We start from the raw sequence: 14500 nt of genomic DNA on the forward strand, positions 1-14500 counted from the left end.
AGAGATGTTTGGTGCCGAACAGGAACACACGATCAGTCTTAGAGAAGACAGTGAAAATCAGTGACCTGTGGTGTCTTACATGCTCCAGTCAATTAAATATGATTAATGGCTACCTGTGAGATCGGCCGTGGGCTCTGGCTCTCCTGGGGAAGAGGAAAGGACAGTGGATATTGGCTTTGCTCTGTTCTTTGTATTCATAGAGACATGCCTGTCTGGAAAGCAGCTCCAGAAGGCAGCTGTGAATTGATAAGGGAAAACAAATTTCTTGAGCAACAAAGGAGGGGGTCAGAGTTTCCAGGCTTAGGACATTCCCTACCTGGCTTCTGCCGTGTGAACAGCATCACCCCTGTGTGTGTGTGTGTGTGTGTGTGTGTGTGTGTGTATCTGTGTGTGCATGCACACATGTAGAAGAAGAAGCCAACGTCAAGTGTCATTTTCTCAGGAGTCATCCAACTTACTTGGTGTTTTTGAGATAGGATACTGGAACTGGCTATTTCGGCTACCACCACTTGCCAGTAGGCCCCAGGGATACACTTGTTTCTGCCTCTTCGGTGCTGGGATTACAAGCATACTCCTACCACACCCATCTTTTTAACGTGGGTTCTGGGGGTTGAAGTCAGTTTTCACCCTTGCACATAAAGTACTATTTCAACTGGGCCATCTCCCTAACCCAGAGTCCGTCGTTTCCAGGGGCTCTACCAGCTGCCAGGAAGATGGGTCCTCTCCAGGTTTCCCACCTGTGAGGTTCATTTGACTAGACGTACTTTCTGGTCCCCGGGATCTGGTGAAGTGGACAAGGCATACCGGTGATGGGGACTGAGTGCGGATGTGACTAAGAGGATAAGACAGGGGCAGAAATCAAACAGCCACAAGCCATCTGTGGTGAAGGTGATGGAGGGAAGGAAAGACCGCACCTACCTGCGCAGGTGGAGGCTGCTGTACAAATCCCTGGGGAGAGGGCGGGGCCTGCAGGACCTGCTGGGAGATGGGCGGGCCAGAGTCCGAGAAACCCCCTGTGGAGAGCTGCTGGCCTGCAGAAGTGATGACGTAGCTTGGTGGCTGAGCTGCTTGCATGAGGGAGGCTGGGTAGACTGGACCAGAGGGAGGTTCAGGAGTGTCTCCCGAGGACTGCCTGCTCATGCTCAGCTGACTGAACTGCGCAGCCATCTCTTCTCTCTGTGGCGCAGGGAAATAAGCGAACTCGGTCACGAAGAAGGCAAACTGAGGTGGACACACACTCACACTGGAAAGGAGAGGGCAGAGGAGGAAGCGAAGCATACCTTGAAATAAAACATAAAAAAATTTCTTCAGCCAGACATAGCAAGAAAAGCCATGCAAGAAATCAAGCTTTGCTCAGTCGAAGAGCCCAGAGGTGGGGGGGCAATTTGGCCCAAATCTTTTTCTTTCAGTGGAAGGAAATTATTCTTTTATCGTTGAGGGGGATGAGCTCTAGAAAGGAGGCACAGCAGCAAAGGAAAGGTGTGGCTGTCAGGGGGTCTTTCAGGAGCCATCTCCGCCTACTCCAGAGATGATGACCCTTCTTCTGGAATGGAACCCGCACACCCATTTTACAGAAACACATTGAGTCACCGGGCATAACCTGATACTTATGGACTGTGTGCTGTTTCCACAACGACTCACTGTAGTTAGGGACACAGGTAAAGGAACCAAGAGGCTGTGTTCTTAGGAGACACCCGATGTCAAGAGTTTAAGGTAGTGAGGGTTTGCAACCTGACTCTGAGTTTTAGATAATCCTGATAGTCTTACGGCAAGATCTTATAACCTGTTTGCTCATGACATCCAAGTCTAAGGCAATGGGTTGTGCATGGCTGGTAAACTGTGTGTGTGTGTGTGTGTGTGTGTGTGTGTGTGTGTGTGTGTGTGTGTGAGAGAGAGAGAGAGAGAGAGAGAGAGAGAGAGAGTTGTTGTGTTTGTGCCCATGTGTGCACTATGTGTGCATGGATACACACGTGTGCCTATGAATAAGGAATCAGAGGCCAATACTGGGTGTTCCTCCAATATCTCTCCAGTTTATGATTTGAAACAGGGTCTCTCGCTGAACCTGGAACTTACCAGTTTAGCTACACTGACTGGCTAGGAAGCCCTCATGGCTCTCCTACTTCTGTCTCCAGAGCACTGAGTCTACAGATATTCACCACGTGGCCAGCTCTTTATATGGGTACTGGGAATCTGAACTCAGTCCCTTGGACTTAACAAGTGTTTTATTGACATTTCCCCAGCCAGTTAGCTAGTAAACTTTAAAAAGGATATCGGAACGCAGAAGCATTTAACTTAGGGAAGACAGGCAAAAGAAAGCAAGCTGTTCGGAGGGATGGATTCTACCAGTCAGGCATGAGACGTTTACATGTATACAATGACATCACAGTCAGCCCAGGCCATGCACTCAGCGTCATCTATAGCTGAACAGAAAAATGGTAGAACCTGTGAGAATGCTCTGTGTGCTTCTGTATGTACATGTGTGGATGCGTGCACACGTGAATGCGTTGTGTATATGCATGCATGTGTGTATGCATGCATGTGTGCATGCATGAGTGTGTGCGTGTGTGAGTACATGCTCTTCTGTGTGCATGTGCGTGCATGCACAAGTGTGAGTATATGTGTGTGAGCATATGTGCGTGCATGTGTGCTTGTGTGTGTGTATATGTGTATGCTTGTGTATGTATGTGTATGTGTATGCTTGTGTGTGTGTATGTGTATGTGTATGCTTGTGTGTGTGTGTATGCTTGTGTGTGTGGGTATGTGTGTGTGTGCCATGCTTATGATACCGTACCAGGGGGAAGTGCTGCGTTGGCGACACAGGCAGGAGATGCTGGGGAGGGAAAGAGACCGCTGGATATTGCACAGACTGGGAAGATGGCTGCAGGCCCTGGACAGACTGGAGGGAAGAAAATACTGATCAGGTAACAGGAGAGTGTGGGGGCTGAAATTCCATTCAACGGGAAGAGCATCGCTGTTCTTAAGACGCCCCCTAAGATCTTTCAAGACGGAGAGGGATGCTGTGCGTGTTAAGTCAGAGACAGACGGCCTTGCTCTTGAGCAGGCTCCAGAAAGCATTGCCTTTAGTTGTGGGGCACTCGAGTTGGTTGGATGTGCTGGGCTTACAGACATATGTTGCTCAAGAACTCAGAAGCAAAAGCACATAAAAAGGAGGTTCACCCAGGAAGCCTGCTTAAAACACATCAGGTTTCATTGTGCCTCCCTAGAGAAGAAGGGCATCTCTGTGCCGTTCACAGAAGCCCAGTGAGATCAGCATCCCGGTCAGTCGGAACTTGGCCGATTTCTGCTCTTCCCACTGAGGAAGAGGTCAGCACAGGTCATGCAGACATGGGCATTTTATCTGTGGTGGGAAGGGGTGAATTAACTCATTAGTCTTGGAAGGGATTATAAGTTGCATCTGTGGCTTTGCCACAAACAGCACTTAGACCTAAGAAACTGTACATCCATTTTCCCTAGAACCCATTCTCACCCAAAGACACTTGCACTGGTTATAAGAGGATGTTTTGTCCACTGATGATTATGCTCTGGAAGATTTCACCTAAAAGCTTGATAGGAAATGACACTCCACACCTTTCCTCCTAGATGCATTGCTGACCTGAAGCCTACGTGGCCCTCATCTCTAGGCCGGCTCCTCACCTGAGTGACCAGTGGCCCTGTCATCTGAGGCTGTGATGCCTGGACCTGCTGCTGAGGCTGAGGAGACGGTTGCTGTGGTGGGGGTTGTTGAGGCTGCCCACTGACAGTGCCACGCAGCGTCTGCTGACTTCCGGGAGGGTTGTATATCGCAGGAGTTCCATCCGGGTTCACAAAGGGCTGACCTGAAATGAAGTCATACAAAAACCTGGGCTCAGACGAGGGTCTCATTGTCTCATTGTTTTCCCTGCAGGGAAAAAAAGAATGTACCCATAGGTTCTCTGAAAATAGCCTAGTAAAAACACACCCAAGAGGAATTCAAGACAGGGACCCAGCACCAAGGACAATGTGCTCCTTGCGACCCAAATCAGCTGAAGCTGGATAAGAGTGTGACCACATCACAATTTAAGAAGCAGCAAATAAACCCCACCTCCTTCAGGAAGGTACTCCAGGCAAAGGGCGACTGTGAACAGTGGAAGCTGGTAGACAGGCCTGAGGAGAAGCAGTCTCTGTGCAACCCTGTTTTGTCTCCTGCGTCTCACAGTCATCAACAAGAAAACGTCCACTGAGAGACAGCAGCTGCTTTCCGATTGCACCACTTCAACTACCTCCAGGAACAAATCATTTGCCAAAGCATGGATTTTTTTTCTTCCATTCAGTCTGGCCACCAAACAAGAATTTTTTACAGGTGCACAAACACAAGGGGATGGAACGGATCTACCGCCCCCTTCTCTGAGCACACACAACCAGGGATAGCTGTGGTTCTTCATTTATTTAATGAGTATACAAAGCAGCAAGTGTCTCCATGGCCTTTTCTCACAAGATAAGCTTTAACTGATCCCCTGTCTCTGTCTCCCACCCCACCCCCACTGCACCCCTCCTCCCTTTAGACCCCCTTCTAGTTATAAAACACATGTCTTCTCTTACCCCACCTCCCTCACTTACAATCTCCTCTCTCACTTCTCATGGGCCCTTTCTGGTCACCATACATCCACCTCCACATCCTCCCACGTAGATACCTACATACATATAACAACTGGAAGCTAAGTCCACGTATGAGAGAGAATGTGCAGTCTTCCCAAGCCTGGGCTGCCTTACCTAATGTAAACTTTTTCTGTTCCATCTACTTCCCTATAGACTTTGTAAGCTTGTTTTTCCTTTCCTGGTTTCATATTTTTAAAGAGATATCAACCCTGCTTGCAGAGCACAGTGGTGCCACCACTTGTGACCAATGCTAGCTTATGCTGGATTCAAACTTGTCATAGGACGATCTTTCATAGGACGATCTTTCAATGGACCATGTCTATAGCTTTACCCTTCGAGATACTGGCTTGCTCACTGTGAGGGGGTTGAGTGCTTAGCAACTGTGTGGCTTTGCGGTTTGGAAAAAGATGCTGGAGGAAGAAGAGGCTCACAGGGACATGGGGCTGAGGGCTGTGGCTTACAGAGTGAAAGGTGGGAGGTGAGAGAGGAGGAGATGTGGTGGGTAAAAGGAGAGCACATTTCCGGTGTGGCAGGCCGAGGTTCTGAATGCAGATCTCAGCTCTTCCAACAACCCCGTGGATATTTAGTCTCTATTTTACCTCAACCCAAGTCAAGTTAGGCTCAGGGAGACCAGGAGACTTATTTGGCAAAACAAACAACAGCAAGAACAATAAGTTAAATTAAAACGGTAAGGGAGGGAGACATGGCTTGGCCTAGTGAGGCTCCCAAATCCATTCACCTTCCGATGCTCCCGTCATGACTGATTTATGAAAATCTACATACAGAGCACACAGCACAACTCAGAACCATGGGAGTAACAGTGGCAATGGAGAGGCATCACCCAAGGCGTGAGGATCCAGACAAACAAGCTGGACGCCAGGGATGCTGCATTTCCTTCTGCGTAGTCAAAATAGGAGGGAGGAGACATGGCACATGAGAAAATTGACCCATGTACCAGCCGACTGCTTTCTTCACATTCCCATAATCCGGCAGTCCTACAGGGAGTAGAGAACTGGGGATGTTTCTCTACAAGATGAACTCAGAAGTGCACTGTAGGAGCCTAAGAAAAATGCCTAGTAGAAGTAAGACTCCCCAGGTCAGTGTGGTGCTCCTGGGAAAGCCTTCTTACTGGGTGCTGGCAGGTGGGAAACTGAGCTCTCTATCAGCACATGTCCCAAACCTCTAAGCCCATCTGGTGTACTGAGGGAGACACAGGGCTTTCAGGAGGCATCAGCTACTCTGATCTAGAAGGATGCAATGACACAGGAACCTTGCCTTGATACTCACACTCATATAGAGGCAGAACAAGCTAGGATTGGTAGTCTCATGGGAAAGAAATTAGCAACATAAAGTGAGAATGAGAGAGATGTAAAAACTGACTCAAGGAAGCATGCTATTCTAGGTGGGGAGCGCATATGAACTTCACAAACAGAGTAGACTATTCTGAAATAGGAGTAAACAAATTAAATCAGGAACTTTAATTGTTGCATAACAACAAATAAATATACCTCCTAGGACTAAAAATGCTATAACAATAGTCTCAGAACCAATACCACTGACTGCTACAGGAAATGAACCAGAAATACAGCCATAGAAAATACATGGATTAAGTTGAGCAACTTCATATCTAGCTGGGCTGCACTGGGATGCAGGATCTTTTTAAATTCCTATATGCTGGGCTTATAGGCATGGCCACCATACCTAGGCAACTTTCTTTTTCAAGTTCATAATGTCCCAGACACATATGTGCTTTCTTACTATTGACATTTAATTTTAGCTACATTTTATTGTATGACATTTTTCCCCTGAAAAATCAAGTTTCTTCTAGATTCAAAACTTGTAATCCATGGTTCCCCAAAGGCAGAAATTTGGAAAAGGCTAAAAATTGTTTCAGTTTTAAAAGATTTCTGGGATTGGGAGGAGAGAAGGGAAGGGAAGAGAAGCTCTGATTGAGCTGTAAAGTAAATAAATTAATTAATGAAAAAACCATATTCTATCAATGTTTTGAGTATCCTGATGCTCAGTTTTCTTTGAACCCCAGTGCTGGGGAGGTGGGGTCAGGAGGATCCCTGGGGTACCCTGGACAATGGGTCTAGACTAATCAGGTGAGCCTCGGGCTGATAAAAGACCTTGTTTCAAAAACAGGAGAGACGACCACTGAAGAAAATACACCTGCTGTTGACCTATTGCCTCACAGGGCGCGCACACACACACACACACACACACACACACACACACACACACACATTCACCCACATGCATGTACATACACCTGTACAAAAATGTACACCTATATAAACACTCAGCCACGAGTACACATACATGTACATACACTAGCTCTCACACATTAGCTGAATGGATTCCTTTCTATTATGACCTTGCTTCTGACCAGCACCTCTGAGACATAGGAAAATCTACCTCTAATTCTTGTTAGATGATAGCCCCAAATGCTCAGATGTCCTTTGTGATAAACTCCTCAATCTCAGCTTGAAATGTGATTAGCACACTGTGAGAGATGCCCAAAAGAATTGCCTCCGAGAATCCTAATGCATCTCTAAAACAGAGATGGCGTGGAGTGGAAAGAACAGGAAGAGTCAAATGCTGGTTTGATGCTCACCCAGGAAAGGTGGCAGAGCTGAGAGAAAGCCAAAGCCGCCAGAGAAGAGAACAAAAGCAAGTTCCCAGGACACCTGGGCCATGTGGTTGTTGGCTTTCAAGTCAGACCACAGCAGCTCCTCTGTGTCTGTCGAATTCCACCAATCCAGATACAATTACACGGAATACAAGCAATTAGTTTGACTGACAGCTGAGGCAGACATCACGGGGGTGCAGGGGTGGGAGAAGCCTGCCTGGGCCTGAGCTCATTCAGTCTGAGAAGCAACTGTGGCAAAAGCTGTAGGAGCAGGCTCAGTGGGCCACAGCGTGCATGCTGATGTCAGAAATAAGCTGGGGTCCCTTTAGTTCAAAGCAGAGGCAGAGAAAGAGACTGGGTGTAAAATACACATTTCCTTTCAAAAATATGTTAGCTGAAGAAAGTTTTCCACGGTCCACATCAACATACCTGCTATTATTTCAATAATGGGTCATTATTGAATATTTGCACAAAGCAGAACACCTTGTTGTTCTGCCAGAAAGGGGAAAGATGCGCTTAACTAACTCTGGGGCAGTGAGGTGGCTAAGCAGGTAAAACCTCTTGCCGCCAAGCCTGATGACTTGAGTTCAACCCCAGGGATCCCCACAGAGGAGGGAGAAAACTGACTTCCACACACTGTCCCCTGACTTCCATAGGCAGAGTCTGGCATGCTTGTGTCCCCCCAGAAAGGGTTATAAAATAAAACATAACGGAAAATGTCCCCTCCCCACGAGTTTATAAATATCTTAGTAACACGGAAACGCCCACAAGGACAGTCACATAAGAAATACGATAGCCATAAGCTCCTAACACCGAAGCATGTCTGCTTCCTACTTGAGAGAATGGTAAGGGAAGGGGGAGGGGTTTCTCTGCTTACAGGAAGAAGGGTCAGGTTGACAAAGCGAGCAACAGACAAGGATTAACTCCGCCCTTGAAGGCCATCTTGTCAGACAGTGCAGCAACATTTCCAGACACACTTGAGAACAGTGTGGAAGCATCGGATAAACAGACGCTGGGAATCCTGGTCAAAGTCTAGGGTTGAAGAGGCCCAGCAGGAGCACTTGACAGAGAAGTTCTGAGAGGCTCCTCAGCGTGAGGGCCTCAAATTCTGTGCCTTGCACAGTCGTGGATTTGCGCAAGGTGAAGAGAAGGCCGTGTGACTATACGGTGTGGAGGGGCATCGGCTGGAGTTGGGCTGACTGTTGACACATCTAGGTTGCAATAAAACTCCTGCCAAAGCTACCCAAAGGAGCCTGTGATTCAGGACGGCTGAAGGAAGAGCATGAGGAAAAGTCTAGACTTGCTTTGCAGACAGGACAGCATTGGAAAAACAAACAAACAAACAAACAACTTTGACTACTTACTCATTTAGGTTATTTCCTCCTGAAAATAACCAGGAGGAATCAAAGGGAGCTTGAATGTGACTGAGTGAGAGACAAGTTGGTGGCCAAGACAAATTTCAAACATCTGGGGGCTGAGGAGAAGGCTCAGTGGGGAAGAATCCTTGCTGAACAAGCACGAGGACCTGAGTGTGAATCTCCACCACCCATGCAAAAAGCTGGTGTGGTTACATGCTTGCCTGTCACATCCCTGCTTTAGCATGCAAGACAGGATTGCTACAGCTTGCTGGCTGCCAGCCTAAACACAGGTTCAGAGACAGATGCTGTCTCAAGGGAAAAAAGTGGAGCTTGATAGGTCAGGACATCTGACATCCCCCTCTGGCTTCTCTCTGCCCATGAGTCAATATACCACACACACAAACATACCACACACATGTATACACCATTTTATACTCCCATGTACACACGAAATTCATAATCATGGCCGACCCGGGGAGCTACAGGGACACACAAGAAGGTTCTCAGTACACCCTATGTTTAGAGCATAGCAAGAGGTAATCCCACTGTCCACGAAAAAGATGTTTCACTCCTTGTTCCATGCAGTAGACACATGACTGGGACACACATGTTCATGTACTACACATCCTTTAACAAATCGGACAACAACTTGTAGGAGTCAGGTCTCTCCCTTCAGATGAGTACTAACCATAGAACTAAGATGCTCAACCTTAGAGCAGGCACTTTCACCCACTGACCCAACCTTGCAAGCTCAGTCAATTGCAAATTCATACATGGAGCCCATTCTCAAGCATATGACATTGGGTGGGAAATCACTGTGCTATCTAGATAAACATATGGGATGGTTGGTAGATATTTATTCACCAGTAACTGAAGTCTGTCATTCATTCTAGGAAATCCCAGTTTTTCCCCAGTTATTTAAAATGCACCAAGGGAATGGGAAAGAAGGTATTAAGTCTCGAATCCAGGACAAACTGTTAACTGAAGTGCCAACTTAACACATCAAGATTTGGCTGCAAGTTCTCCCAGCATCCCTCAGTCACTAGCTGTTAAAGAGTAAGGCTGGCATACCATGCCCCCTACTCTTAACTTCTTCAGCCCAGGGGCTGGGCTATGCTGCCCCCATTTTCTGTCCCCTATGTAATTCAGACATTTTGTTATCTAGCCTTTTCCTCTACTCTTTAATCTCCTTGCTCTCTCCTCTCCCCTCCCTCCTCTCCTCACATGGTCCAGGTCAGGATCAGGTTCACTTTGGACTCTTCCAAATGTCCCTGCCTCTGGCTGTGCTCTCCTTCATCTGACAATAAAGCTTCTTCCACAATGTGCCTAGGAATAGTCATGTCCATCCTTCCTTCCTTCCTTCCTCCCTCCCTCCTTTCCCTTCCTTTTTTCTTCCTTCCCTTCCCTTTCTTCCTTCCTTCTTTCCTTCCTTTCTTCATTCTTTTTTCCTTCCTTACCTTTCTTCCTTTCTTCCTTCCTGTCTGTTTTCTTCCTTCCTTCCTTTCTTCCTTCCTTCCTTCCTTTCTCTCTTTCTTTCTTCCTTCCTTTCTTTCTTTCTTCCTCTCTTTCTTTCTTTCTTTCTTTCTTTCTTTCTTTCTTTCTTTCTTTCTTTCTTTCTTTCAATAGTCAGGTACCATTGTTGCTTAACATAAAAGTATTTGTGCCTTGTGATTGGCAAGGTATGAAGAGTGATTTCTCACCCATGGTGTCAGCAGAATGGATTCCAGCAGAGGTTACATAAGAATCACAAGGTATGTGTCACGTATGTACTTACCATGTACACATACACACACCCCTGGACAGGTGTATAGTGTGGTTACTTACTATAACATATCCCTCTTATGGTTTTATCTTTATTAGTTTTCAGTGTGTGTACATGTGTGTGTGTATGTATGTATGTATGTATGTATGTATGTATGTATTTTTGCCAGAGATGACAGATCTCATGGAGGAGGGTTTCTGGGTGTTTGTGAGCAACCTGACTTGGACAGTGGGAACCAAATGCAGATTCTCTTCAAGAGCAGTACTTGTTCCTATCCACTGACCCATCTCTCTTCCTAGAATGTATATATTTTCAATAAATGATACTAAAGTCACTCTAAAAATATATATTTTCATGTGTATATAGATTGTGTATTTGTGTGTCTGAATTTTTGCATGTATGTGGGTACAGGTGTCTGTGTGTGAGCACATGCACACATGTACATGCATGCATGAATGGGTACAACTTCATGACTGTCACTGTGTTTGTACATGACTGTGACTATATTGATGTCTTGAGCATTCCTCAATGGCTTGCCATATTATTCATTATCTCTCAGTTGAACTCAAAGCTCTACAAATTGGCTAGTCTTGCTATTCAGTATGTTCTAGGGATCTCCGGTTTCCACTTCCACAAGTCTCAAATTATTGACTAACTCTCATGCCTAGCAGGCATTTACAGGCTTCCTGGAATCCTCACTCCTGTCTTCAGGCTAATCCAGCTCGTGCTCTAACCACTTAGCCATCCACCTAGCCAGGAAATGTAGCTTCTCACCTCTCATGGCACAGCCATATTATAAAATACAATAACCATGGTATTTATGAGAGATAGTTCCATGCCTAGCATGTGTCAAAGCAAACAAAGGTCTGTAGAGGGATCACTCAGTAGTGCCTTCCCTCTAGTTGAGAGCCTTTCTCAAAGGAGATATTTTGATAACAGCCTCAAGTGACTCCATCCAATGAATGAGAATCAGGACTTGGCACTAGCAGAATTCTATTTCTTTGCTAAATGAGTTAGATTGCATATAATAATATATATACACACATATCCAAAGCCACACTATCATTACTAACGATACTCTACAAAACATACTTTTGTGCCTTTTTAAGAACACTCTGGAATTCTGCTTAAAACAAATCAAACAAATGAATGTTCTGTGCTGGCTCCTTTCTGCAAGTCCTCTATTCACTCAACAGCAAAGGCTTTTAAAACACTGACAATCAAATCACCCTCTGTCAGGGTCCAGAATAGTGGGTATGATACTGGTCTCCTGCAATAATTCCAATAAAACCCAAGCCATTCAGAAAATGCTTTTTAGAAATACCTAGTCTTAGGCTTTCAAGTGGTTTTCAGTAAAATGATTATGGTTTCTGTTCTCTCAAACTTATGATACTTTGAGAATGTCTCCATCAAATCCCATGCTCTGAGAATGGGCCATATGCTTTATGGGAACAGGCAGTTACTTCAGGAACTACTTTGCCAAAGTTCCCATGTTGCACCAGGGACCCTAATTGCCAGTAGCACTCCCTATGTGAGCAGATCCAGTCAATCACTCTGTGAGAGGTTCAGCTGTTCCTCTATGTTCAAGTGTAGATAATTGAAATAATGTTCTACATACCAGAGCTAAATTTCAGACTCCTTTCCAGAGAATTCCATTCTTTCCAATCCCTAGTAACAAGTTCTGAATGCTAAGCATGTCAGCACAGCTCTAAGAATATTCTGGACTCTCTACTCTCTGTGGTGGTGGTGGGGGGGGCTTTGGTCTGTTTCTTAGGGAGACTGCTACACTTCAGCCAGAAGAGTCTCCTTACCTTCTGAGATTCTAGACAATGATGACAAAGAGGAAACGGCCAAGGCAGACCTCCTTAAATACTCTCTTCAGTTTATCTGTGGAGGCTGGAACCTCCATGGCCTTGGTTCTTTGTTGTTAAAATGGGAGTTACCTATCCAATAGGGAAATTGGCTCATCATGGAATGAACCATAATTATGGACAGGGCAGTTTCCCAGCCCCACTACAAGCAGGCTGGGTCTATTATCCCCACAAGGGGCTATTTAATGCTTGTCATTATTCTCTTTACTTGTGTGGGTTCTTCTTATTCTGCAGGGGCTGGGTAAATCGCATAATCTTCTATAATCAGGGACCTGGGGTCCAGGAATCCAAGGGATTCCTTGCATTCCTGAAATGTGTTTGAGTGAAAAATACTTCAGATGTAATGCAGGCTCACTGAGCATCAAATAAGAGAAGCATAAGCTTTGATTAGCATGTCCCAGCTCAGGACAAGGCTGACCCGCATCTTAGGTCCTCATAAGAGGATAAAACTCTCCACAGCCAAGAAAAAAAAAGGGGAATAAATGAAGAGGATGCTGCCTCAGCTGCTGCCTGATGTCCTCTTCCTCCTCCTTTCCTTCCTCCTCCCTCTTCTCCCCTCCACCTCTCCCCCCTCCTCCCCCTCCTCTTTCTCTCTATCCTCTCCCTCCTCTCCCTCCTCCTCCCCCTCCTCTTTCTCTCCATCCTCTCCCTCCTCTCCCTCCTCCTCCCCCTCCTCCCCACCTCTTTCTTTTCCTCTTCTCCATTTTCAGGGCTGGAAATTAAAACCAAGACCTTAGTCATGCCAAGCAAGTAATTTACCACGGGGCTTCGGCCCTAACTCTTGAGAAAGTGTGACTCCTGGATAGTATCTGATCTATACAAATGTTGACGCATTTACATACATAGCTGTAAATCTAGACTCCCCCAAAGTCACCACAATGTAGTCCCCATACTCTGTCTCCTACCCAAGTAGGTTTTCAGAAAACTTGATAGTGAATTTTACTTATCAAAGAGAAGAACACCCCTTTAATAACTTGTGTTTCCGGCAGAGCAGGTGAGTACTGACCTGTGTGTGGATTAAGAAGGATGCTTCCAGGTGGGATGCCAGTCGCGCTTTCAAGTGGGAGGAGGATGTAGCTGGTGCTGCTGGGAGGAACCTGGCCCCCCATTCCATTCTCTGAATAGGCCATACAGCCAGGAGAGCCAGCTGCCACACTAGAGGTCAGGGCTGTGCTCTGCAGAGGCGGGTGGGTGCGGGACAGTGATCCTGAGGAGCCTGCACTGCTGGAAGACTCAGAACCTGGCAGAAAGATGGGCATCAGTAGAGCATGTGGCACACAGAGCAGTAGAGAGACAATAGCTAGACATGAAAACGCGGATTCTTTCCCACGGGTACATTGCGCAGTTTGCGGTGTGCGCTGTAGGATGAGGTTAGCCAATGTCCTTTCCACATTTTGAACTTATATTTCTGGAAACCTTTGCTTCTTGTTTCTCATGCATTCCATTTTTTCTAAGAGAGAATTATAAACAACCATTCCTTCAGCTTGTGCGTACACACTCTAGGAGATAAACTGGTAAATGGGATTTCCAGGCAATGAACTCAGTACCGGCAAATGCCCATCTCTTGAGTAATTAGTGCTACGATAAATACTTCTCTTAATGAGACTTCTCTTAACGAGACAGACTGATAGGAAACAGGAAGTGGGTGGAGAATAAAGAGATGGTCACTCAAGTTGTCCTAAGATACAGTGCCCTGTGTATGCTCTTGAAGCTCCATTCTTCAGACCTCTATACAGCTAAATTTGAAGGGAATGGATACAAACTGCTGTTTATCCCCTCTATGAGTTGAGGGCTGGACCATTTCTATTGAGAACATAGAGCTACATGAATGGGAATTATTTTTATGATGCTGGAGAGTGAATCCAGAGTCTCGTATGTGCTTAGAAAGAGCTGTAGCACAAACCTGGAGCCACAAGTTACATACATACATACATACATACATACATACATACATACATACATACATACCATTTACTAGAGGGAGGGAATAACTTAGGAGAACACATAAAGAACTGAGAGCTGAGGACAAACAACTATATCTGGATCTAACATTTTCCCAACCTTCTGACTGGGGCAACTTTGAACATCACAGACCACACACCCATTTAGCCATGCTATTCATGTGGCAGCCAGGTAGTGTCACCACCTGACTAAGTTTGGCCAAGCTCTAGAAGATGCAAGAAAGTAATCAAAGTTCCTTCCCAAGGGGGACATAACAGCTTCCAGTGAGTAAAAGAGAGCG

At 45.9% G+C, this 14500-nt stretch overlaps 1 protein-coding gene across 49 annotated transcripts in view; it reads right to left on the bottom strand.

Annotated features, from left to right (window-relative positions):
• Nucleotides 1-14500, bottom strand: part of Arpp21 (cAMP regulated phosphoprotein 21) — a 164359-nt gene that overhangs the window by 56150 nt on the left and 93709 nt on the right. For 27 of the 49 annotated variants that reach the window (XM_087562978.1, XM_087562966.1, XM_087562962.1 and 24 more), the window contains 4 exons: nucleotides 13265-13498; nucleotides 3655-3836; nucleotides 2792-2896; nucleotides 919-1176 (listed from right to left, as the gene is read on the bottom strand). In XM_087562978.1, the coding sequence (XP_087419104.1) occupies nucleotides 919-1176; nucleotides 2792-2896; nucleotides 3655-3836; nucleotides 13265-13498 (779 nt within the window). Of the gene's footprint in view, nucleotides 1-918; nucleotides 1177-2791; nucleotides 3359-3654; nucleotides 3837-13264; nucleotides 13499-14500 lie in introns of all 49 variants that reach the window. The other 22 variants (XM_087562985.1, XM_087562982.1, XM_087562974.1 and 19 more) reach the window with 2 other exon arrangements.

The sequence above is a fragment of the Rattus norvegicus genome, chromosome 8 (genome assembly GCF_021556685.1).
Source record: "Rattus norvegicus strain SHRSP/BbbUtx chromosome 8, alternate assembly SHRSP_T2T, whole genome shotgun sequence".
Taxonomy (NCBI): Eukaryota; Metazoa; Chordata; class Mammalia; order Rodentia; family Muridae; genus Rattus; species Rattus norvegicus.